The sequence below is a fragment of the Magnolia sinica genome, chromosome 13, assembly GCF_029962835.1.
Source record: "Magnolia sinica isolate HGM2019 chromosome 13, MsV1, whole genome shotgun sequence".
Lineage (NCBI taxonomy): Eukaryota > Viridiplantae > Streptophyta > Magnoliopsida > Magnoliales > Magnoliaceae > Magnolia > Magnolia sinica.
Genome location: NC_080585.1, coordinates 48,464,182 through 48,492,037, shown reverse-complemented (window position 1 = coordinate 48,492,037; position 27,856 = coordinate 48,464,182). Strand labels below are relative to the sequence as shown.

Sequence of the window (27,856 nt, the reverse complement as noted above, 5' to 3'; positions counted from 1 at the left end):
TCATAATGGTCATTCTCTGTCTGGCTTTTTAATTAGGAGAGAGAAAGAGAGAGAGGACCGGGTCGCAGGGAAGAGAATCGAAGTCCAACGAATGATAAAGCTGCTGCACTCGAGGGGGGTCTTTACACCCAAGGCGCTCTTTAGCAATCCCTCCTCCCATTTCTCTTGCAGATACGCTTCGTCGAGTTCTATTAACCTAAAGGTATGTATGTATCATACTGAAAATCTTATTGTAGAAAAGAAGATTTATACAGTCTATCCACTCCTTTTTCTACCTATTTACAGATGGAATCCGAGTTTTATACGTTCGGGCCGTATAAAATAAACCAAAAAGAAGTATTTTACTCTACGGCGCTATCGTACGCCCTGGTGAATCTGAAGCCTGTTATTCCCGGTACTCATTTCCCATTCCCTCTCCTGAATTCTTTTAACTAAGAAATCATCATCTGGTTTACTTATGGTGTTGGCCTGTCTGCCTGGTAGACTCCACCTTTAACTGCCCATGGCCCATAAATCATTCTGATCTGACCATCCCTTTGAATGAGCTTTGTATCTTTACGTTCGGACGGCTAGGATCGTCCTCTTCAGGTGGTTTTCATGGCAAAGAGCAATTGACGGTAGGGCTCACTGGTTTGACGGTCCTGATTGATGATCGGACAGCTAGGATCGTCTGTTCGGAGTGGCTTTCATGTTGATGGCACTCGGTGGTGGGGTCCACTGGGCCAACAGTCCTGATCGATGATCGGACCACCACCCTATATGGATCATGAGCCCCACATCATACATAACATGTTGGAACAATGTTATTGGGCTTTACTCTTGTTTATTTAGTAGACATTTAAATTATGATGAAACATGTTTATTTTAATTTATAACTGTTATTGCTTGAATCTGGATGGACCAGTGTAGTCACCTATATAAGCAGACCTGTCGAGTATACCTGCACGGACAATGTATAGAGGACAGAGGGTGTGCCAATCCCTTCGATGCCTAAGTAAGGCGGGTAGACTAAAATATTTAAGCTAGGCTCGAGCTAAGGTTTTTGTTACTTACGCCCCTTCATCCACAGCAAGAGTATTTATCATTGGTCAGAAGATTGGCTTTACTAAGCCTTTGGACCTTACACATGCCACAAAGAGAAAGGGCATACTAAAAACTATCTGTATTAAATTGTCTAACTACCTGCTTACTTTCAACATGCAATACCACAACCCTTTATATAGAGATTTGCTACCATGTAAAAAGACCAAAATGTCCTCATACTAGAGGAGTCTATGTGAGACAAAGGCATTTACATTAACTACTTTTTACGAAAAAAATAAAAAATAATATTAAATGAACCTATTTCCAAAGCATTGGAAAACCAACAACCTCCATTCTTAGTTGTCAAGAAATGCATCAGGATGAATTTAGACAAATTTGAAAAATACTAGGGAGAATGGATGGAACTGGATGAATCTGGACCATCCAAAAGGTCGGTTTGGTTTGGACGTTCCAACACTCCCCTTTAAACCAAAACTAGCTTCATTCTGTGCATTGACCTTAGTCGTCTGAATACATCTGTCGATAGTGTCTTGGTGAACATATCTGTCACCTGTTCAGTAGTTTGACAGTACTCCAATTTCACTGTTTTCTACTTGATCTCTTAGGAAGTGATACCTAGTATCAATATGCTTTCTCCTTCCATGCTACCGACTTGTTATCCACATATATAATTGTGGATTCCTCATGCGGATGTTTTAGCTCCTTTAGCAGGTTTTTCAACCATATTACTTCACAGACTATGGACGATGCTGCCACATACTCTTCTTCACATGTGAACAAAGCGACCACACTTTGCTTCTTTGAGTTCCATATGAAGTCAGTCGACCCGAGATACAATACATATCCCATGGTGCTTTTTCTTTCATCTTAATCACCTCCTAAATCACTGTCTAAGTATCCATACAATATTGCTTCATCATTGTATGGATAGAAGAGACCAAATTCCACAATTCCTTTAACATATCTAAGGATTGATTCTTATGGTGCTTACATGTACCTGCTTAGAAGCCCAACACTGTAGATGATATCTGGCCTAGTGATTGTGAGGTATTTGAGACTTCCAATCAAACTCTCGAATAGAGTAGAGTCCACGCTTCTTCCTTCTCCTTCTTTTGTCAGTTTCAGGCCCGTTGCTACAAGCGTATTTACAGCATTACAATAAGCCATCTTGAACTTTTCAAGAAGTTGTTTCGCATACTTCTTCTGAGATATGTCGATGCTGCCATATTGTTGCTTCACCTCAATGCCCAAAAAGAATGACATAAGTCCGCCATCGGTCATTTCGAATTCTTTAAACATGACCATCTTGTATTCATCAAACATCGACTAGTTGTTCCCTATAAACATCATGTCATCCACATATAGGCATACAATTAACATATCTCCATGAGCATTCTTCTTGATGTAGACTGCATGCTCATATGGGCATGGGGGGAAGCCATTTTCCTGAAGATAGTTGTTAATACGTGCATTCCAGGCACGTGGAGCTTGCTTCAACCCATAGAGAGCTTTCTTCAGCCGGTACACTTTGTGTTTCTCCCCTTGCACAACAAAACCTTCAGGCTGGTCAAAATAGACTTCTTTGACTACTCCATTTAGAAATGCGGATTTCACATCCAGTTGGTAGATCATCCGACTGTGATGGGCTGCAAGTGAGATTATCATTCTCACAGTATCAAGACGAGCAACGGGAGCGAAGACTTCTTCATAGTCCACCCTGTACTTTTGTTTGTAGTCTTTTGCTACAAGTCTTGCCTTGTAGCAATAAATCTCACCATCGGCTATATGTTTGATCTTGTACACCCATTTGACACCAATACTCCCTTGGCCTTTGGGAAGAGTAGTCAACTATGATTCTTTTTTATGGCATGAATCTCTTCTTTCATGGCAGTTCTCCAACATTCTTCTTTTACAACTTGAAATGTAAGAGGCTCATGGTCTACATACAGGCAGAATAGATTGACCTCTTTTGTTTGCTCATAGATATCGCTTAGACTCCTCATTTTGATAGGAGCCACGGGTGAAGGAGAGTTGGATGAAGAAGGGCTGGATGAATTTTGAATTGATGAAGTACTTCTAGGAGAGATGGAATGTACTCCTGGACTTTTGCGCATTGCTGGTGAACCAGCTCGAGTGGGTGTTGCAACGATCTGCTCCTAGCTTTCATATTTTTCTTCACGTTCTTCTACCTCGATTTGATTTTCTTTCGTTGTTCCTTCATTCCATTTCCATGCTTCTTCCTCGTTGAAGACTACATCTCTACTCACCGCTACTTTGTTGGTTAGTAGATTGTAGAGCTTGTAGGCCTTGGATTCTTCAATGTATCCGATGAAGATACATTTCTCACCACGATCATCGAGCTTCTTTCTTTTTGCCTCTGGAACTTTAGCGTAGGCGACACACCCAAAGATTCTTAGGTGCGCCATGCTCGGTTTGTAGCTGCTCCATGCCTCCTGTGGTGTCGTGTACTTGACACTCTTGGTAAGGCACCGATTGAGCAAGTAAGCAGTATGTGCAACTGCCTCTGCCCAGAAACTCTTTGGTAGGCCTTTCTCTTTCAACGTGGTCCTCTTCATGTCGAGAATGGTGCCATTTTTTCGTTCCCCAATTTCATTCTGTTGTGGCGTGTAGGCTACAGTGTGCTGCTGCTCGATGCCTTGTTCCCTGCAATAGTCTTGAAATGCGTTTGAGGTGTACTCCCCTCTACAGATCTGAGAACTTTGATTTTGTAGCAACTTTCAACTTCAACATGAGCTTTGAAACTTTTAAAAATACTAAAGGCGGCCGATTTCTTTTTAATGCAATACACCCACAGTTTCTGCTAAAATCGTTAATGAATGTGATAAAGTATTTATTACCTCCAAGAGGGTGTCTCAAGTGGGCCACAAATATCAATGTGAACCAACTGCAATGGTTCCTTTTCTCTTCCGGACACTCTACTTGGAAACGAGTTCCTTTGTTGCTTGCCAACTGTGCATGCCTTACAGAAATATTCTAGAGCTTCAATAGCAAGCAAGCCATGTATCATGCTTGATGAAGACAATAGTTTAAGGCCATTGAAATGGAGATGCCTAAAGCGAAGATGCCATCTTCATGAATCATTCTTCATAGGTCCATAAAGACACTTTTCAATTCTTGTGTTAATATGGAGTGGAAATATCCGATTCTTCGCCATTTGGACTTGAGCAATCAGTCTTCCGTCTGCATATTTTATATAAAGAGAATAGTTCTCCACATGTATAACGTACATCTTTTCGAGGAGTTGTCCAATACTGAGGATATTACTTTTCATGTTGGGCACATAATACATATTAGAGATATAATTTGGCACACCATTTTTTTGATAGATTTTAATTATACCTTTTCCTTTCACTTGGACTTTAGATGAATCACCAAAGCGTACATTGCCTTGAACTCCTTCCGTGAGTTCAATGAACAGTTCTTTATTGCCACACATGTGCTTGCTTGCACTAGTATCGAGATACCATTGTTTGTACCCGATCCGACCGAGTCCTATTTTCAGCCAATTAGGGTCGGTTACGTGTGATCTGTACGAATGCATGTGCAACGGTCGCAGGATATCCTGTAGATATGTACGGTTACATCTCGAGGAATGGAGCCACAACGTATCAATTTCATTAAAGTGGTTGATATGTGTGCGACCGAGTCCAGATGGCCAACGATTAAGTTCACACGAGCGTTGGACAAGTGACGAGGAGGAAGCCAAGGAGCAAGAACGTGGGAAATATCTAGAAGCAGAATAATGGAGAAACAGTTGTTGTAACCGTCCAAACGTGAGAAGGATCCAGAATCGCTAGATCAAGGCTATAAATAGAAGTAGGATGCAAGTAGGAAAAGTACGAAACCAAACATTATCTTTCAATTATCCCTTTCATTTATCCTATCAATTTAATTTCATTGTGTAATCGTCTGCTGCTTTAACTTTTGAGCAATTTACATTCCTTAGCATAACATTTACATTCTGCACTTGTTATTTTAACGTTCCATAGTGTAATCTGTAGTTGGTAAGCTTGATCACAATCGAAGATTACATCGGAAAGGTGCTCCTCAGCCGCAGTGAGCGACCGATTGTAAGAGCTCTCTTCTCGTTTTTGTATAATTTATACCGAAAAGTCCTTTCGTATGGAAGGTAAGGAAGAAACTCACTCTTAAAGGACGAACCCCACCCTCTGTATATCGCCTGATCCCTTTGAACAGTGAACGAGTGGTTGAATAGGCGACCAATCTCCTTCGACCTTGGTCATACACTCTGTGTGTGCCTATCTTAGCGCTTGGGGTCATCGTTGTTCAGTTTGAATTGGAACCACAAATCCAATTCTGGCACGCCTGCACATTACACACCCGTGCCAAGAAAACAACAACGAACAATTTTTCTGGCACGCCCTGTGGGACGCTTTATTAACTATCGGTGGTTTGATTAGTGTCAAAAATGAGAAGGATGACTCGTGCTTCTAGTGTCAAAACCACAACACCGATCGTGCCACCTTCGAATGAGGATGTGCAGGTCATGGTGCCTGCAGAGGTACCTAATTTGAATGTTAACCTGATTGGAAATCAGGTTGGACCATTTGCGCCCCGAGCCGTACTCCCGGACGAGGTTTCTGTTGTACTTTGAGACGTTCAAATAAGTCTCCAGATGGTGTAGGAATTCGGAAGATCCCAAGCCGAACAATTCCGCGTCTAATATGAAAACATTAATCGCTTTATGGCCAGTCAAATTGAGGCCATGCAACGATTATTGGCCGTGATAACAGAACGAACACAGCCAACGTCTCAACATAATGGTAGTTCGGTTGGCAATGCAGTTCTAGTGGCAACCCTTGCCACTATTGCAACGTAATCCACCTTTGGTTCTTGCTCCAGAGGTCAGGAATGTGCCACCTCCCATAAAGGTTAGGCGACCTGAAACTAGAGATTTCGTGCATGAAAATAGAAACCATGGACCGCCACTTGGACTCAATCGGCAGCAAGGCTTTAGGTTCCATGATATCCTCAATTGATTCAGTCCAAACCAGCCACCGGTTGCATACCCTCAACGAGTCGATCGAGAGCAGATTGTACAATTGGTTCAGGAGGTTGCTAGCCAAGTGTTGGGCCATAATACCATTCCCATATATCATAGGCCATATCTTGAGTGGATAAATCGGCAACACCCATTGCCAAGAAATTGTCGATCGGATTTTGCTTTGTTCTCGGGTGAACTCGGTCAATCAACCATCGAACATGTTGGTCGATTCACCATGCAATGCAGTGAACTGGCCAACAATGATTACCATAAATTGCAGTTGTTTGGTCATTCTTTGACCGCTGCGGCATTTACCTGATATTCAAATCTATTACCCGACTCAATACATACCTGGCAGGAATTGGAAGAAAAATTTCACGCCCAATTTTTCTCTAGAAACAGGAGATAATAATGGTTGATTTAGCATGATTCCGTCAATTGCCTGGAGAGCCACGTGAAAGTTACATCATGCGGTTCAAGAGAGCAAAAAGCCATTGTAAGATAGTCATGACTGAGGCTGAGTTCGTGCAACTTGCACAGGACGGCTTGGAATATAAACTCCGCAAGAAGTTCATTGGCACGGAGTTTACAAATTTATATGACTTAACTAAAAAAGTCTCCCGTTGCGAAGAGCTCCTACAAGAAGGGGCCAGACGTGCTAATTCATCACTAGGATCGTATTACAATGATCCCAACTATGAAATTGCGATTGCTGAGGTAGTGGCTAAAAAGCCATTAGTATGTTCAACATTAGTTAAGGTGGAATCAACTACCCAGACCTCGCAAAAGGCCCAAAAAGTATATATTTTTGACATCACTCGAGCCGAAGAAATATTTGATATCTTGTTAGCTGGGAAGTTCATTAAAATTCTTATAAACTATAAAGTACCCTCGGCCAATGAATTACAGAAAGTTGACTATTGCAAATGGCATGGTTCTAGATCACATTCTACTAATAAATATGTTGTTTTCAAGAATGTCATCTAAGATCATATCGATCGTGGTTTGCTAAAGTTTCCTAAGAAAGACAAGGAAGCAATGATGATCAACATCGTTCCATTCCCAAACAACATGGAGGTGAGCGTGGTTACAACCGACCTAAAGGATCATCCAAGGCATCATCCAAGGCCAAAGATTGACCTTAACCCAAGCAATTCGCAAGGGAAGAATGGTCGACATAGGAGGAAGCACCAATGGATCCACCATCCTTAAGGCAACCAATCAACTACTGTAAGGGGTAAGCACCAAAGTACTCAAGTTTGCGGCCGATGTACATGAGAGATCATGCCTCGGTCAGGAAATCCTCCAGAAAGGGGAAGAGATTACCGTAATGGATATCGTGATTACCAACGGTCAACAAATTCGACTCACGATTGTTGTTCACGATGGCGACCACCTTCGACAAGGATGGTCAAACCTCCTAACACCAGGGAAGGAGTCTGGAAACGAATTGTCCATCCAAAGTTTCCAACAGTACCAGAGGTCATGACAAAAACTCAGAAACGTCGGTGGCAAAGGCAAAAGAGCAGCAACAAGAAGAGAAGGAGAAAGAAGAGGCACTTCCTCAACCGCAACCGCGTGCCAAACTTCCCCGTCCATTCTGGAAGGTCCCTATACTAGAAGGACAAGCGGCCGTAAATACGATTGAAGCTGTTATACCAGCGGAGGTACAACGGAACATCGACCCACCTAACATCAGGGCTCAATCAAAAGATTCCAAATAAGAAGACCTCAATGAAGATTGTTTCCCAGTAGAGGAATGGCTAGCGAACGAGCTCTCGTCGGCCGCTGATGCAGAAGGGAGCTCCCTTATTACCAATCCCTCAACTGAACCAATAGTTAAAGAGCACCCTAGTCAGATCGAGGAAGTCAGATCTGAAACACTAGGGGGGAAAGTGTAAGTGGTGAGATTGTGTTTGGCTCACTGTATTCGGTGACTTTTTATTGAAACATGGTTTTCACACTGCCAACTGGTTTCCAAGCATGGCCTACACAACTAAACACAATGCCCGGGGACGTAGAGAATATTCCCCTCTAGTAATCATTTATCACACCTCTTTCTCATTCAAAGGGGGAGAGAGGTGAAGTCAGTGAGAATAAAACGCTACCAATTAACACAGTCACTGTCACAGCCGATGGCGCCTCAGAGAAGGTAGTTATCGACAAGCCAACTAATGATATGACACATCTTAAACCATTATATATATCAGCTCATTTAGACAGATGTCCTGTGACCAGAATTTCGGTAGACAATGGGGCCGCGGTGGATCTGTTACCAAACAGAATGATGACCAAATTAAGAAAAACTTCAGCCAATCTAATCCCATCAGAGGTGACCGTCAGTAATTTTGTCGGTCATGTTACAAATACACATGGTGTCTTATCGGTCAATCTGACCGCAGGCATTGAAACGGTTCTAGCATCGTTCTATGTGGTTGATACCTCGTCAAGTTAAAATGGATTGCTAGGATGGGATTGGATCCATTCCTTTGGTTGTATCCCGTCTTCCCTGCATCAATTTGTCGTCTTTTAGAATCAAAACAAAGTCGAACTGGTTTTGGCCAATAATAAACCTTTTCTGACTACATCAAATGCCAATGATGCTTATTGCTACGGCGAAGTAGGACCTATCAGATTTATTGGGGGAAACAAACTCGATCGTCCCATTGGAATTACGGTAAAAAAGAATCTGGATAGTATCGTACAAGCTATCCCAGAGATAACTCGTACTGATGATACCCAGCCGAAGGACATTGTCCTTTATCGGCCGGCTTCCCATTGTGTCATTGAGGAAATTCCATGGTGGGAACATCAAGAAAGAAAAAGGTTGGGGCCGATTTCACGGCCAGAATAAAAGTGCTTGAAGAAAGCCTAATAGAATCTAATGAAAGTTTGTTTGTAAATTTAGTTGAGCTAAATGAATCGGGCGAAGAAGACGATTTGGAGCTGAAAGACCTTTCTGAAGAACAGGAAGACAGTTGACCACAAGTTCAAGACCCATTGGTTGAAATCAACTTGAGGACATACCGTGACCCAAGCCGACATTTATAAGCAATTTATTGCACCCGCCTGAAAAAGAAAGGTTGACAAGTTTACTCTTAGAGTTTGCCGATTGCTTTGCATGGGATTACCATGACATGCCAGGCCTTGATAGGTCCCTAGTCGAGCATAGGTTGCCCACGAAAGAAGGATACAGGCCGTACCAAGGCGAATGACTGGCGAAGTCACAATTAAAATTAAAGAAGAAATCAAGCGACTTCTAAAGGTTGGATTCATTCGACTGATTAAATACGCAGAGTGGATGTCGAATGTGGTCCCTGTGATGAAGAAAAGTGGTAAGCTAAGGGTGTGCATAGATTTCAGAAAATTAAATCTAGCCACGCCTAAAGATGAATATCCTATTTCAGTGGCTGATCAGCTTATTGATCAGGCTACAGGGCATGGAATTGTGTCTTTCTTAGATGGACATTCAAGATATAATCAAATTTATATAGCTCTGGATGATGTCCCAAAGACAACATTCAGATGTCCAGGACCTTTGGGAACATATTGCTGGGTGGTGATGCCTTTTGGATTGAAGAATGCAGGTGCCACGTACCAAAGGGCAATGAATGCTATCTTTCATGACATGATCGGTCACTTTATGAAAGTTTATGTAGATGATGTTTTAGTCAAGTCGACCAATGTCAATGAACACTTAGTTCACCTACACAAATCTTTGAAATGAATGAGATTTCATAAGCTAAAAATGAACCCATTGAAATGCGCTTTTGGGGTATCGGCTGGCAATTTTCTAGGTTTTTGGGTACACCAAAGAGGAATTGAGGTTGATCAAAATAAGGCCCGGGCCGTGATAAATACACAGCCTCCAACAAATAAAGCTGAACTCTAAAGATTCCTAGGTCATGTTAATTTTCTGAGTCGATTTATATCTAAATGCGTAGGAAAAATTAATGTCTTTTCTCCTTTACTAAAATTGAAGCAGGGGATTGAATTTGTGTGGGAAAAGGAGCACCAGCTGGCTTTTGACAAGATTAAGGAATATTTAATGAAGCCACCCATGCTGATATCGCCCATCAAAAATCAACCGCTCAAATTATATATTGCAGCTTCAACAGAGTCGGTCGGAGCTCTCCTGGCGCAAGATGACAACATGCAAAAGGAAAGAGCAATTTATTACTTGAGTAGAATGTTATTGGACACGGAGAGAAGGTAATCAGCAATAGAAAAGCTTTGTTTATCATTGTACTTTGCGGCCATTAAATTAAGGCATTACTTGTTGGCCGAAAGAGTAAATGTAATAGCTATGACTGATCTAGTAAAGTATATGTTAAACTGGCCAATCCTTAGCGGCCGAATTGATAAATGGGTGTTGGCATTGTCTGAATTTGATTTACGCTATGTACCACAAAAGGCAGTCAAAGGGCGAGCCATAGCTGAATTTTTAGCCTATCATCCTTTAGATCTTGAGGAACAAATTCCCAAAGATGTCTTAGACTTACATTGTCTACAACTCACACCATGGAAGTTAATTTTCAATAGGTCGAGAACACATGAGATGTCTGGGGCAGGGATCGTATTAATTGCTTCTAATGGAAATCGCAAGAGTTTGCATTCCAATTAGAATTTGAACGTACCAACAATCAAGCCGAATGCAAGGCTATGATAATCGGCTTAGAATTGTTATTGGAATTACAGGTAAAGAATGTGATGATAATTGGAGACTCACAGTTGGTGATAAACCAAATGACAGGAACCTTCAAATGCACTAGTCCATCATTGTTACCATACTATGCTCTAGCAATTTAGATTCTTAATCAGTTTGAGGAAGTAGAACTGATGCATGTCACTTGAGATTATAGAGCTGATGCCAATGAAATGGCACAGCTAGCTGCAAGTCTAGAGGCATGGAAAGGATCGACCTGTCGGTCGATTATTGTCCAGAAAAGGTCCCTACCTTTTGTTTTTCAAAGAGAGGGCGTTATGGAAGTCTGCCAAGTAGATTCAGAAGAAGAGGATTGGAGAACTCCACTCGTGAGGTACTTGCTGAATCCACGAGATAAAACTAACAGGGGCATACGAAGGTCGGCCGCCAATTATTTAATGGTCGACAACGAATTGTACCGAAAAAGGGCGTATGGAGTGTTGTTTCGTTGTTTGTCTAAAAATGAAGCCATGACAGTCATGGAAGGGGTACATGAAGGATGTGTAGGGCTCATCAAGCAGGAAGAAAGATGAGGCTTACGCTAAGATGCTATGGCTATTTCTGGCCAGAAATGATGACCGATTGCGTTTGGTACGCTAAAGGCTGTAAAGCTTGTCAAAAGAATGGTCTAGTCCAGAATGTACCTGCGACCGAATTACATCCCATAGTAAAGTCATGGCCATTCAGAGGTTGGGCGATCGATCTAATCGGACAAATTCATCCACCTTCGACCTGAATGGACACGTTTCTCATAGTAGCGACCGATTATTTTACCAAGTGGGTGGAAGCAAAGCCCATGAGGAAAGTCAATCGTGAAGAAATCACTGGTTTCATCGAAACCAATATTATCCATCGATTCGAGGTGCCAAAGTCCATTACTACAAATTGGGGAGCAGCCTTTTCTGCTAAAGAAGTGCAGGCAATAAGTGACCGATTGTAAGAGCTCTCTTCTCGTTTTTGTATTATTTGTACTGAAAAGCCCTTTTGTACGGAAGGCAAGGAAGAAACTCACTCTCAGAGGACGAATCCTCACCCTCTGAATATTGCCTGATCCCTTTGAACAGTGAACGAGTGGCTGAATAGGTGACCGATTTCCTCAGACCTCAGCCATACACTGTTTGCCTATCTCAGCGCTTGGGGTCATCGTTGTTTGGTTTGAATTGGAACCATAAATCCAATTCTGGCATGCCCACACATTACACACCCATGCCGAGAAAACAATAGCGAACAACCATACGTCAGATTGTTCACATGCCTTTTCTTGTGCAAGGAAAAGTGTGAAGTCTTCATTTTCATGATGTGATGCTTCGGCATAGTTGGATTGTTTATCTTGATCTACTTTGCTCCAACACTTAGATGCATAGTGGCCGAATTTCTTGCAATTGTGGCATTGAACGTTCTTTGTGTTTCCACGACCGCGCATGGACCGGCTTCTACCATTTCCTCTTCCACGGAAATTGGTGAACTTTTGTTGATTTTGTGGATGGCTTGAATAATATCCATGCCCTCTGCCTCTTGCATGAGTGCCACGGCCCTCACATTGTGTATGGCCATTCTTTTGTTCATTTAGAGTCATCTTAGACTCTAAGGCTTGTTCTAGCATTATAAATCTGGCATTCTTTTGCAGTTGTTGCTCATGAACTTGCAACGATCCCATCAACTCCTCAATGGAGAGTTCTTCCAAGTCTTTTGATTCTTCGATGGCCGCAACCACATGCTTAAATTTGGTTGTGAGGGATCGAAGCATTTTTTCAATGACACGAATGTCATCAATCTTTTCACCATTTCTTTTCATGTTATTAATAATTACAAGCAATCTTGAAAACTAATCAGAAATGGTCTCACTTTCTTTCATGTGTGCAACCTCGAACTCAGTTCTAAGTATTTGTAGTCGAACCCTCTTTACACTATTAATGCCTTTGAATACGGTGCTTAGGATCTCCCGTACTTGCTTGCTTGATGTTGCTTCGGCAATCCGCTCAAAGGTTGAATCATCTAACCCTTGATAGACAAGAAACATAGCATTCTTGTCATTCTTCCTTTAATCTTTTAGGGCAGCCTTTTGCTCGACGGAGTAGGCAGCTTCTTGCTCCATAGTGGGCTCTATCTACCCGTCGGTGACGATCTCCCATAGATCTTGTGACCTAAACAAAGCCTTCATCTGGATGCACCAATTTTCGTAGTTGTTCTTAGACAACTTTGGAATTTGTGGCTAGATTATGGTGGCCATCTTTTAACGAACCTGGCTCTGATACCAGTTTGTTGATCAGAAGATTGGCTTTACTAAGCCTTAGGACTGTACACACACCACAGAGAAATGGAATACTAAAAACTCTATGTATTGAATTGTCTAACTACTTGCTTGCTTTCAATGTGTAACACCACAACCCTTTATAAAGAGATTTACTACCATGTAAAAAGACTAAAATGCCCTCATTCTAGAGGAGTATGTGAGACAATGTCATTTACATTAACTACTTTTTACCAAAAACAAAAAATAATATTAAATGAACCGATTTCCAAATCATTGGAAAACCAACAACCTCCATTCTTAGCTACCAAGAAATCCATCTGGATGAATTTGGACGAATCTGAAAAATTCTGGGGAGAATGGATGGAACTGGATGAATCTAGACCATCCAGAAGGTTGGTTTGGTTTGGACGTTCCAACATTTATAGGGTGCATAGGATTGTGTTTGGATTGCATATCTTGTGGAATTTCATAAGGTTACACTACCTAAGGATACGTTGAAATCTTATCTTGGATATGGATCTTCCTCCGAATTTATCGCCAAGCTCGCCTCAGTCGGTGTGATCTTTAGCTATGTCGGATCTGATTCCTTGATTCAGGGCAAGATATTCTTTGAGATCCTCACACCACCCTGATGGCGATCGACCTGCTCAACTCGAGGAAGGGCTTTTTGCACCTAAGCCTTGTCTTTAAGGAGCTCGGCTGGAGGTCGATCTCTCTGTCGAGAGGATCACTAATAATGCTCTTCAAGCTTTATGCTTTGTCATTTTGGAGAATTCACTTTGGTGCTCTTCCTATGGTTAGTTGCCATTTCCACACGACATACTGGTTCGGTTTTCCCCACAACAGTTGCTCCTTCCGAGCTCGTCATGCACAAGCTTGGGAAGTAGAAGCCTAAACTGGTATGGAAGCACGGGAACTGAATTTTAAATTGCGAGTAACCTAATCTTTTTTCTTTTTCTTTTTAAAATTTCAAGTCGAACCCAAAATTGTCTTTTAATGATGAGGGTGGAAGCAGGAAAGACGACGCCCGACACTAGATTTGAGAAACACATGATGGTGATTGTGAGATACGAGGGGGCGCCCATTAATTGCCAAGCACCGCTCTACCTCAGGCGAATCACAAACGGATAGTTGTCGCCCAAGTCATCATTACTTCACCCGGGCTAGCCCTGTGCTACTACATGGAGAGGTGCGTCAGTCGAAGCGCCTCCTCGAGTCCACGTAACTTTAGTTAGGAATAAATTTGTTGCCACAAGGATTGTATAAATATTGCTTCCTCTCCCTTGTTGCTCGTCAATCTGTTTCTGCGAAGCCCGAGCTCTGCCGACCAGCATTTTCCTTCTGTCTCCAGCTTCCAAGTCCTTTTTTCTTTGGTGTCCTTCAACTGGAGACCTTTATGCTGAAGCTTTCTTCTGGTACGCCTAGAGATTCTTCCATCCCCCATCTCTCTCTCTCTCTCTCTCTCTCTCTCTCTCTCTCTCTCTCTATATATATATATATATATATATATATATATATATATATATATATATATATATATATATATATATATCCCTTTGGAACTGCCACCATCTCCGGTGCCTTCCATTGAGAGTCAATGAGTAGAAGTTCAAATTCCCGGTCTATCCTGTCTTCAGGGTCAAGGTCTTAGGGGCCCACCCCTCCTCCTAGAAAGGAGCCATCAACAGAGATGGAACTTCGAATAGGGGAGGACTCTCACATCAACCTCCTCATCCTTTAGGGATGTGACCCTTACAACCAATATTTTTGTGTCTAGGTCGAGGACGGGCGACCTACAGCCCTTCCGATCAGAGTATTCGATTCGTAGCTCAGTGGTGCTCCGGCTCTCTCGGGCAGGAGAACTTCCAGGCCAACCTCTTGTGGGAGAGGTTGCCTTGTACCCGATTTTCTTTTCTCGTGGTCTTCGTTTACCCTTTCATCCAGTGGTGAGAGAAATGCTCCACCGTCTTAGGGTCACTCCAAGACAGCTAAATCCTAACGTGTGGACAGTCGTCTTTGGCTGCTACATTTTGTGGCAGCAGGTCAGTAATTCCGGGCTTTCTGTGGATGGGCTCTTTTACTTGTACCAAGCCAAGAGAACCCCTGGTTCTTGAGATTGGTACTATTTTTCTTCTGTCCGGGCAAGGGTCAGCCCATAATCACCAATAACCCGTCCTCCAACAAGGGCTAGAAGGACAGATGATTCTTTGCGAATGGAGAGTGGGAGGCCCCCATGATGGATTACGAGCTCGAGTCCCTACCTCTTTTGCCCTCCTAGGTTGGAACATACGCTGAGCCACTATACTCAGTTCTTGTAATACTGTTTTTTTGTAGATATCTAACATACCTTTTCCCTTTCTTCTTTTTGAAACTTTCCCAAGGTCTCAGCCTAGTCTTTCTACCTCCTTATGCCAGATTAGAATTGCCAGAGAGCAACCCGCGGCTCAACGAGGTTATAGGAGCTTAATCACTCCACAGCTCCTGCAGCAATTCGGCCTTTCTCTAGCAGGATTATGAACGCCACAATTCTGGCTTGCTTTGACTTTTGTTCTTTGCAGAGATGTGGGATTGTCCACGGTCAAAGAAAAGGAAGATGCCCTCCGTTGCCGAGATGGAGCGGCTAAAGGCCGCTGCTAGGAGAACAGCCCCAGCGGCTCCAACTCGGCCTTCTGCGATTGGTGCTTCCATGGGTAGGTTTGTCGCTTATGCCACAGAGAGGACGGCGATGGGGGCCGCACCGATTTCCCTGTGGCTAGGTAATACCCGTGATCGTGTTGAAAACCCCATGTGCATGTACGAGCACCTGGAAGACCCCATACTAGGAAGATGCACATGGGCTGCTTTATGGAGTGATCCAGACTGTTGGATTGGATGGACATGACAATCGGGCCATTGGATCACATGATCAGGTCATTGATCGTGGATCATACACACTAGTTTTTCTTAGATTTTATCAGCTTATAGGATTTAGTTTTGTTTATGTTATGTTTAGACACCATTATAGTTGTTTTTAGTTGATTTTAGTTAGATTATGGCTATTTTCATCAAAATTCACAAAATAGGGTGTTTATTGTAATTTTTGGACTTTCTTGAAGCTATAAAAGAGGGTAGGCGTGTGAACCTCTCGCTCATTGGATTTTGTGATGAGAGAGAGAGAGAGAGAGAGAGAGAGAGAGAGAGCTCTTACTTTCTTCTTCTCCCATCTTCATGCGATTTAAAGATACTTCCATGCGATTTTGAAAGGAAATTGGTGCGAGATTAATCTTCATTAACTTAGGTGCGAGGTCTCCATCTATCCCCACGCCATCATTTTTTTTTCCCTCAATCAAGGTATTTTCTTCAAGTTCTTCAATTTTCCCATCCTATGCCCTCATCTTCTCCTAAAGTCGTCTTTCCTTTACCTATTTACAATCCCAAACCTTAACCAACCTAAACCCATCCATCCCACGCCACACGTGTGATCGTACGGCCACACGTGTGAATCCTTCGGGTTGGCCGTACGGCCACATCTTGCCTCTTTTGGTTTTCCATCATCCTTATATCAAAATCTTTTTCTTCCATTCCCGAACCCTAACCCTAAATCTAAAATCCTTAACTTTCCTACTTTCCTAAATTACCCAAACCCTAATTTTTATCATAGGTTGTTTTAGGTTTTCTACTTTGAAATAGACTATACCCTATACTAATTGGATATCCCTACATCCATTAGATCCTAGTTTCTTTTTCATTTAATGATCTTGTGTGACGATGTTGGTAACTTAGGCTAGGATTATGCATGATATTCTTTTGGTTTTCATGGGATTTGTGATGATTATGGTAATGCTTGTTTTTTTTTTTTTTTTGGTTAATTGTCTTAATTCTACTACTTGATCTCAGATGTTACTTGGTTCATGCATCGGTCCTGCATCAATATGCTACCTAAAATCTCCTCCTTTTGTTTTTTAGTTTTTCTTCTATGCTAGTTCAACACCTATTTTAAAATGGTGGTGACTCATTCCCATCACATGTGGTACTACATTAGATCAATCTGGACCATCTAAATTGTGGTCCATATCATGGATGGAGCACTTAGATCAATCTAAACCATCCAAATTGTAGTCCATGTTGTGAATTTATGATGTTTCAATAAATAAATGAAAAGAGGTCACACTTGGAGATGTCTAAAGGCAAAGAGATAGAGAGATTTTGTATGGAAATATGTGGTTGACGATCCATATTCGTAGTAAAAAAAAAAAACTCATAGAAATTATGCATTTTGTAAATTTTATCATATTTTTCTATAAAAATATTAAGTATCATGTAGCTTACACTATACACTACACGCTATAGAAGGCCAAACGCTCCATTATACACTACATGCTATTTAAAACACTAGTTGGGAGCCAGGTTAACACTTATCAAGGCCGCCTTTTCGAATATGCCAGTTTACTTCATGTCGTTATTCAAATGTCCTAAGTCAGTGCTTCAGAGGTTGGAAAAGTTGAGACGGGAATTTCTATGGCAAGGCTCAAAACACAAAAAGAAGTTCCATCTTATTAGGTGGAAAGATGTTTTGCAAGCCGATAACGGAGGGTGGAGTGGGTATTAAAGATTTAGAGATGTCCAACTTGGCTCTTATCGAGAAATGGCTATGAAAGCTTGGAACCGAGAAGGGAAGATTATGGTGGGAAATTGTTGTGAGCAAATGTGGGATTTGCTCGGACGGTTGGAGGGTGAAGCGATCATCCTTATATCGAGCGTCGGGTATTTGGAAGGTTGTGGCTTCAGTTGAACATTGGTTTCACAAAGGTATCTTCTTCTCCTTAGGAGACAGAAGTTGAATCCATTTTTTGTCAGGCTTTTGGTGTGGGGATTGGGCCCCCATGCTATCCTTCCCAGGCCTAGCTCATATTGCTTTGGATAGAAACATTATGGTGAAGGATTGCTATTCTATATGTGGCGGTTTGATGGTTTGGTCTCCTTCCTATAGGCGAAATTTGGCGAATGATGGGATTGCGGATATGGTGGAGTTGCTTGGTATTTTGAAGGACATGATTCCCGCGACTCATGATAAAGATTATTTGGTTTGGCATGCCCATAACTCGGGCAGATTCTCAGTTAGATTTTTATACTGTCTCATTTGTGGTGTGCCTTGCAATCATTCCTTCCCTTTCCATTGTTGGTTTTACGGTGCTCCTCGGGCGGTGGCTTTCAGATGGTAAGCGGGTAAGAAAAGGGTGCTTACCATTAAAAATCTGCAAAGGTGATCTCTTATTCTCCCCAATATTTGTTTGAAGTATGGAAGCGGCAGAGTCAATGGATCACCTTTACATCCATTGCTCTTTTGCTCGTATTGTTTGGGATCATTTTCTGGAGGTCTTCCACATTGCTTGGGTGATATTGAGATCGGTTGTGGAGTTCCTTTGGGCTTGGCACGAAGGGGGAGTGGGGAAGACCGGCAAAGCGATTTGGAGGCTGCTCATTTTGGGGGTCTTTTGGGTTATTTGGGGGAACCGTGATGAAGGTGTTTGCAGAAAAGCTCTACAGTTCAAGAGGTTATAAAGGAAATCAAGTGGAACTTGGCAAGTTGGGTTCCTTATGTTAAAGAAGCAAATTTTGTAAATATTTTGTCCTTCTTGATGAAGTGTAGTTATACCCTTTCGTGCGCTTGGCTCACTTCTTGAATAAATTGCCGTTGTCTCTCTCTCAAAAAAAAAAAAAAATCTTTATTACGACAAGCTAAATTTCCAATAGGTTTTGCTTACGGGGTTTTTTTTTTGAGAAATAATGAGATTTATTAAAAGCTAAGAAACAAAACAAAGAAAGAACAAGCTGACAGCCAATAGACAACAAGTAGATCTCTCTCTTTTAAGGGGATCTTATGATTATCAATATCTGTGAATTTACAAATATCTTTATATGCATGTTATAACTTGCTCTTTCTATGACATTTTATGCATTCGTAGGCATCTCTCTTAGTCATGTTCTTCCTTACGTCTCTTAACTCTTTTCTAATAAAAAAAAATTTTCATTTACTTTTGCAGGTCATATCCTTTTATCTACAATTAGCCGTCTTATGGATTCAATGTGGCCATTTTATGTGCATGGTCTTGGACTGTTTATTTTTCTCCCAAAATATAGGGCATGTTTGGATATGTGGAATCCAAGACAAAAGAAAGGAGAAAACAATATTATCCAATGATGATTTCCGTGAGAACTATTGAAACATGGATTCTAAGTTTGAGTTCTTGTTTGGATAGTAGATGGAATCCTCGTTTTCCTTTCACAATAATCAACTTACTTTCAAGTGCCAAGAATCCAAATTCTGGGAAGCTGTAATGATTACTTGATGGAATCCACCCTTTTCTTTGCTCTAAACAACACAAATCATCACATCAAAGGAAAGCTGTTTTCCTTTTCCACTGTTTAGCATGGAATCCGTGGTTTCCAAACATGGCCATCGACATGATAAAGTGACGTGACTGCTTAGTTGTGTATGGCTGATGATTATTTAGTCCGTAGCTCTAGTAATCTTTCATGTGCATATTGGCACACCTTTTTAAATACAGAAGCATATATGCATGCTTACAGATGCCAACATGTGATCCCATAAGAATTGTGTGGGCACATATCCATGAATCCACATAAATACATGCACGTGTATATCTGCTTATGCGGGCTCTAGCAATACCTGCATGGGTGGCTATTTATAAATGTTCATGCTACATAAATGTGTCTGCATGCCTGTTGAATGTCCATGGCATGTAAGCATACCTTTAGCTGGGATAAGATGTAGGTATGCTTATGTGCCTGCATTTATACATTTAAAATCCATACACAATGCTAATATACTCAAAATCTTTAATCCTTTATCCACACTAAGTACTTAATAAATTCCTACATGTATTCCAGTCAGTGTTCAGAGTATCGGTATCATTGCATATCGAAAACCGACTCTGCAGAAACATGTATCTATATCATTGATATTATCGCCAATACCCAGAAAAAATATCACTGATTCAGGGAAACATTGGAAAATGGTGGAATTTATCGGTAAAACTTTAGGAGATGTTTAAAAAACCCATGTTTGTGTTTACACATTTAGGAATCAAAGTATTGCAAAAAAAAAAAAACTGATATATAATAAGTTTCCATTTACTAGGGACCCTAAACCATGTGTTGTTAGAAAAAACCAGTGCAATTATAGTCAAAACGAATTTATATCATTCAAATACCATACAAATGTGAGTAATAAAACATAAATGAAAAGGAGTGGTCAAAATCACCTAAAGAACAAATTCCCCAAAAATTCTACAAAAACGAAGAAAAATTCTATTTATGGGAATTTTTGGGAACTTTCTCGCAAATTTCCAGGTGTTTCCCTGGTATCAGTGATAATATCGTTGGTGTCACCAATAATATCGCGGGTATCACCAATACCAAGGAAAATATATTCTAGTCTCAAACAAAAAAGATTGGCAATATCGTTATTATCACCCAGAAAAATTAGCGATATCTAGAAATTTTCTATTTCTTGGGGTTTCTGTATTGGTGAACTGGCGATGCCAATATTATTGGCGATATCATCAGATAATATCTCCAATAATTGGAACACTGATTCCAGTAATGTCCTTATGGGCACTTATCTACAATCATCATCATGATCATAGCCTCGTCCCAGCTAGTGGGGATTGGGTTTATTAATCATGTTTTGCCAATCATATATAAAACAGGTATATATTCTCTTGATCACTTTGCAGAAGTTATATGACGGACCCACCTGAAGTCAACCCTATTCCTTTTAACCCCTGGGACTGCTTAGCACATTGCTTGCAGGCAGAGTTTTGAATTAGGGCACTTATCCATAGATTCACATAAATACATGCAGACATAATCTGCTTACGTGAGCTGAAGAATATCCTCATAGGCACATATTTGTAGTGCACATGTGTCATATATAAATATGCCTGTGGGCCTGCTGAATGTCTGCAGCATGTAAGAATGCCTTTAGCTGGGATAAGGTGTAGAGATGCTTATATGCCTTCACTGATGAATGTATCATGCATGTGTGCTTTCATGCTTTAGCTCGAGTTATATGCTCATGTGAGCAAGCACATGCAAATACACACATCATACATGCCTACTCAATGCCTGGGTATGATAGCATGCCTTTGGCAGCCTTCACTGTTAGCATGTAGTGCTTATACTATTTGATTGACTTGACATTATTTACATGTGCTCGTTTGCCCAAGGCGCGAAGTGAAGCGCTTTGTTGATCTCACTGTTGAAGAGACTAGTGATTTATGGCTTGCGGCGCAGAATGTTGGCAATCGGATTGAGCATCATTATAATGCATCTTCACTTACATTTTCAATCCAAGTAAGCCCAACATGAGTTGATGTATCCTCTGTTTCTTTAAATTTCATTTTCTTTTATTGGATAGGGTCCTTTGAACAAGTCGATCTTTTCTTCTTTTTTCCTTTCCCTTTACAATGTCCATTGCCCGTTGATGATAGTAAGGGTGTGTCAAGCCAACTCCTCCGGTCTTCAAGTCTAGCTCGAACTATGTGCGTCAGTGGGATGAGTGCCATAGCTTGCTAGAATTTTGGGCCAATCTAGGGTCAGTTTAAAGCATCTCAGGTTCATGAAATCATCAGACAACCTGAGACGGCATTCTCACCCAGGAGTGGACTGTTACACCATCATAAATGTGGCCAAAATAATTTAAAAAATACATATTTAGAATTCTCCAAATGTTTGGGATTTTCCCCACATTTTTCAGATTTTTTTATCAAGAAAATAAAAGACAGTTATGGCCGTTACACATATTGGCTTCGGTAGGCACCGATATGCCCACCAAATCCAATACGGTATACCTTCAGTATGACGCGTTTGATTTCCCAATAAAGACCCAGAAATTATTACATGCAAATATCTAATAGAGAACCGACCAGACTTTAGTCCACACAGTAGCATTGCTCTCACCCAAAGAAGGGCTCGCAAGATGAAGCACCTCTAGGAGCCTTACAAAATCTTTTTCACTCTTCGTCTGTTCGATTCCTACAATGGGGGGGAGAAACATCGCACCACCATAATGTTTGCCTTTTGCGAGATTGAAGCTAATGTAGGGAAAACTCCTTGCAACAGTCTTTTGCCTAGCTACACATCCTGCCAAAACTGTATCCTTTCGCCATCACCCAAAGAAAACCCCATCCCCTCGATGACCTTCTGCCTCAATCCAACCACATGCTTACATACATTTGATGCCCTATATAGAGATGAATCTCTTGTCCACCAATCCCTTTCCTGAACTCCATATTTTCTTGCCATTACCTCTCTCCACATGAAACCATCCTCCATGCCAAATCCCCATATCCATTTTCCTAAGAGAGCGGAATTCATGACCTCTAACTTAAACCTGCTCCCCCACCCATCAAATGCCTTGCACACCTCATCCCATTTTATAACGTGAAACTTGTGCTTCTCTTCTACTCTCCGCCTTACAGCACCACACTGTTGATATTAATAAAAGGAGACCATTATGGTCATCTGCACAAGAAGAATCACTATATAGTACACGTAGGACTAAGTGTTTCTCCGCAAGTTGCTGATCCTTCTTAATAGGTGCCACTCTCGCGTCGAATCACACTTAGATATAGGCTCCCGTTTTATACATGAAAGCATTTTGAAAAAGACGGTTCCCTGCTCCTTCCCTTAAATCTATCAGTACTTCGCTTCACGCATCATGCAACTATAGCTTTGGGGCATCCCCCATCCAAAGCGAAGCCCACAAAATCAACGGTCTCTCTCAGTACATGTTACTACATGATTAATAGGTATTGCTACATGAGATTCAATACCTACTTCAATACAACTACATGAGATAATTGAAAGCATTGAGAAGGTTTTACTTATAATGGGAAACAGTTTTTCTTTTGAACAAAATTGAAGGGAACTTGTATCTAATGTTTTCGAATAATTTACAATTTCACAAAAATGAGGTAGTTTTCTTAATAACTTTTCTATGTGCGCTCAACGCACAAATGATAAGTGGGGTTGGCATGCAATTTTTCTAAGGGCTTCTTTGATTTGCCAAAAATGGTAAATTAAAGGAAATGTGTAATAATTACAAATTACTCTACCTATCTGCTGACGTTAGCTACATTTGACCATTGATTTTCACGTTTGGTTTCTCCGCCATAAAATCATAATGATGACATTTTTACATTACTTTAATGCCAAATCGTCACCAAAATGCACCGATGTCATTGTTTGATTTAAGATTTTCACAGTAATTACATGAACAAGTGTGTTGATTACAAATTCCTTGTCTCCTAAATACATATGCATTTGACCGACCATTCCTATGTTTGATTTGGCTGTGGTAAAATCTCAATGATGACACAATTCCTTTAATTTCCCAGGAATTTTGGCAAATCAAACTGTCCCTAAAAAATGGAGTCCGTGTTCCATAGATCAAGGGCTATTCACCTGAAGCTCAATAGTGGTTAGCATGACATAGTAACTTCACAGTTCCTTAAATTTCGATCAAATCTTTGAGATAGGTAATAGGTGAGTTCCATTGTTGATTTGAATGTTCTGATGGATAACAAATGCCTGTAGTACTGTCGGTCATCTCACATGGCCCACCAGACTCCGGGGTCCAGCATACCGAAGCTACAGGCCATGCTTGGCTTTTAAGTTTTAGGTCCACTGGCTGGTCTTGGCCTCATGTTTTGGCCCCACAAACTAATGTTAGGGTTTGGTGCTAGGTTGACAATATTTTGTATTGAGGCCCGAATCTTGGCCTGTTTATGAACGTTGTGGCAAGACGTGAGCCTAAAATCCGGGCCTGAAGAAGAAACAGTCCCGCCTCTGCCTAACCTGGTCTGGCCCATGCTTGGGCCCAGCATGTTGACAGCCCTAAATTGCCAGGTGGTGATTACTTAACTTGAAGTAGGATGTGAACCTATATTGCCACATGGTGGTTAGTTAAACATGTATTGGGACGTGGACCTGTTTTATGTAATTGGTAGGAACGACAATCTTCATTTTTTATGTTTAAATGTCAATTAGTCAATCTCTATTTCTAAGAGCATGATTCTCAATGACCCATCTCTTAGAACACTCAAGAAACCCTGAATTTGAGACAAATTAAAAATTCTTTGATCATGACCATACACACTCATGGGTATGATTAGATTAAGTTTGATGCTTGTGTGCTCGCTTGCTTTAGGTGCATTAACCTAAGATCCCAATTCAAAAACTTCAATGGCGTTTAGGGCCTTGCTCTTTTTCCTTTCCTGGATATTGACATGATTGATTCTTGAATAAATCATAGTTCTTCAACTCAGTGTGTCGACTTAAAACTTGTCCAAGTCACCTTAACTTGATGAGATTTCAAGCCAGATCACTATGAAACTCTAATGTTAGGATGACGTGGTCTCGAATCCGTGTGACTCCTTGAGTTGACTTGACAACTAATTCAACTTGACCCAACTCGGGATAACTTGAACCGAGTCACTCTCTAAAAAAGCAGCCTTTGTATAAAGTTTTAGGCAGGTTTTAAACCCAAGACCTTCTAGTGGAGATACTGACCTCTCAAACCAGCAAGCTACCGGTAAGCCAACCAATGCTTGCTTTCTTTTTCTTCAAGTTTTATATGTTAATACTCTACATAACTATTTAAAATATTTATCGTAAAATATTTGAGTTTAGTCAAGTCCATCTGATCCAGCTGGACATTTAAGTCGAGTTTTCGAGTTTTTGAACTGTGGTATTAATAGTTAACCAAAATGCAGGGATCTTGATCCTTTTCATCATTGAGATTGTCCTTAGTATCAAAGATTTGATGTACTTTCTTTTTTCTCGTCATCCCTTAGGATGGGCCACAGGCAGGACAGACTGTACCTCATGTTCACATCCATATCCTCCCGAGGAAAAGTGGTGATTTCAAGAACAATGATGAGATCTACGATGCTGTAAGTGGTTTTTGTGTGTGTGTATGTGTGTGTGTGTGTGTGTGTAGCAGTAGCATTGACCCAATCAATGGCTAGGGCCGATGCCTACCTAGATCAAAATTTTGAAATAGGCTCGGCCCAACAGGCCCAGCATGATTAATACCAGGTTTGCAGAGTACCAACCCAGGCCCAGCTTGTTGACGGCTGTGACTAGCAGCCTCTTTCCACCATCCTCACTTAAGAATCTCATGATTCCCATGAGGCTTCCAGTCCTAAAATAAGCTTATTTCATCCCCATTCTGTTGTATGTACTCCATAGCAAAAGGTGTGTTTGGATGTTCAGTTGAACTGATTTGCAATGTATCAATTCAATACAAAGAAAATGACCAAAGTGGGGTTGGTGCCATTTTTAAACTCATAGTGATGACCAAACCTAATTGCGATTCCATATGTTTTTGAGTTGGCTGATGATGGTAAGATGGGGCCTGGTCCCTTGCCATGAATGTAGTGTGGCTGGGCCCCACATTCATTTCCTCGTCATTGGTTGAGTTATTTCGGTTCTTTTCAATTGAGCAACCAAATGCACCCTGAAGTCCATTCCCGTTCAGGTGGGTTTCATACACTTTCTAATAATATTCTTTGATCTTATACAGGTGGATGTAAAGGAGAAGGAACTGAAAGAGAAGCTAGACCTGGACAAGGAAAGGAAAGAAAGAAGCTTTGAGGAGATGGCTCAAGAAGCAGATGAACTTCGAAAGCTATTCGCATAGATATTTCTATCGTGGTGCATAGGTGTGGTATATTGTCATTTCACTCCAATATGTATTTTGATTTGGTCAACCAGCAATTTTTTATTGGATGCAGAAGAAATTTATTCCTATAAGGAGAAAATTCATCAGCATCTCTCATGGTTTCTAAACTTGTATGAGGTTTCAGTAAACAAGGGGAAAAAAAAATTATAACTTTTAGGACAGAATTATTGGGTTCTGAGCAAGGTTTACAAAAAATGTCACAAAATTCATTATAATTGCCGTTTTAATAGAAACAGTCACTATCCATTATTTCATCCATTGAAAGATTGCATGTTAGATCATAGCCGTTGCTATTACTATAGTGGATGCCATAGGCAACACATGTAGAGAGAAGCTGTTGCAACGCAAGTGAACCGAGATCTAATCTCCGGTCTCACTCACAAAGGATAAACAAGAAGAAATATAATCTAGAAGTAGAATCAAAGCATACCAACAAACCACAAGACAGAATATACGTAGAAAAATCCCAACAAGGGTAAAAACCATGGGTGCAAAGTTCCACTATGAAGAAAACTTTTAATGGTGAAAATCAATTTTCCGGCTGCTCTTTGTGGTGTGGTCCAGTTGATCTTTGGATATATATATATATATATATATATATATATATATATATATATATATATATATATATATATATATAAACCTTTTGCATACACTTTAAAATACCCTAGAATAGCCCTAGGAACCCCTATTTATAGTTTAGGCAACTTCCCTTCCGCACTCTTGCGAAACCGCCTCAAATTTATGCAGTCCTCACCAAATCTGAACTAGGATCTGCATAGCCTCGACTGGTCGAGCGGCCCACTCGACTCAACTGGTCGAGCATCGCAGAATTTCAAAACATTAGCTCGCTGGACTTTGAGTCGAGCGACCCACTCGACCAATCGAGCAGCACGGTGAAAGGCCTCCATTTTTCAACGGACATAATTTGGTGTGCTGGCTCCACACCTCAACAATTTTTCACTTTGAGACACATCACCATAAACCTTCGTCTTTTACATCCAAAGTACATCATCTCCTAGTCTTCAAGCTTGAAGAACAATCAAAGTTGAACAGAGCTTCAGCTTCTCCCGTGTGACCGCTTTAGTCAGGATATCCGCAGGATTCTCACTTATATGGATCTTCTCTGGAGCAATCGATCCGTCTTCCAGTAACAAATGTATAAAGTGATATCTAATGTCAATATGCTTGGTCCTTGAATGAAAGACTGAATTCTTGGCCAAGTGTATTGCACTCTGACTGTCACTATATAGCTTGCAATCTGCTTGCTTCTTTCCCAACTCTTCCATAAAACCTTGCATCCACACCATCTCTTTGCATGCTTTTGTAGCTGCAATATATTTTGCTTCCGTTGTACTGATAAATACTATCTTCTGTAATTGAGAGACCCAACTGACTGTAGCACTACCCAAAGTAAAGACATACCCTGTAGTACTTCTTCTGCTGTCGATATCTCTTGCCAAATCTGAATCTACGTAGCCTTATAGCTTGATTTCTGATACCCCATAACACAACCCTACATCCACAGTACCTACCAAATATCTAAGGACCTACTTCACAGCTTCCCAATGTTCCTTCCCAGAGTTGTTCATGAACCTGCTAACAACTTCCACTGCTTGAACAATATCTGGCCTCGTGCTCACCATAGCATACATGAGACTCCCAATAACTGACACGTATAGAACTTTAGCCATGTAGTCATGTTCCTCTTGTGTCTTCGCACCTTACTTCTTAGTAAGCTTGAAGTGGTTGGCTAATGGAGTGTTAACTGGCTTAGCACCTCCCATACTGAATCAGTCAAGTATCTTGGCTATGTACTCTGCCTGTGACAAAACTAATTTCTTATTTTCCCTGTCACGCTTTATCCTCATGCCTAAGATTTGTTTTGCAGCTCCTAAATCCTTCATGCCAAATTCTCTAGACAGTTGTCTTTTGAGATCTGAGATGTCCTTCATGCTTGATCTAGCCATAACCATATCATCAACGTACAGAAGAAGGATGATGTACAACGTATCAAACTTCTTCAAATAGCAACAGTGGTTTGCATGACATCTCCTAAAACTGTTTCCTGACATG

General features: G+C 41.0%; 1 protein-coding gene across 2 annotated transcripts; it reads left to right on the top strand.

The window, feature by feature from the left end:
- On the top strand, positions 1-26,038 carry LOC131223740 (bifunctional bis(5'-adenosyl)-triphosphatase/adenylylsulfatase FHIT). 2 transcript variants are annotated; one of them, XM_058219237.1, is made up of 5 exons: positions 21-202; positions 286-397; positions 21,242-21,387; positions 24,891-24,989; positions 25,622-26,038. In XM_058219237.1, the coding sequence occupies exons 1-5, from the start codon at positions 92-94 to the stop codon at positions 25,736-25,738; spliced, it is 585 nt and encodes a 194-aa protein (XP_058075220.1). In that variant the 5' UTR covers positions 21-91; the 3' UTR covers positions 25,739-26,038. The 2 variants fall into 2 exon arrangements, with proteins under 2 accessions (XP_058075221.1, XP_058075220.1); XM_058219238.1 differs by lacking the exon at positions 24,891-24,989 and having other exon boundaries at positions 1-202.
- The last annotated feature ends 1,818 nt before the right edge of the window (positions 26,039-27,856 follow it).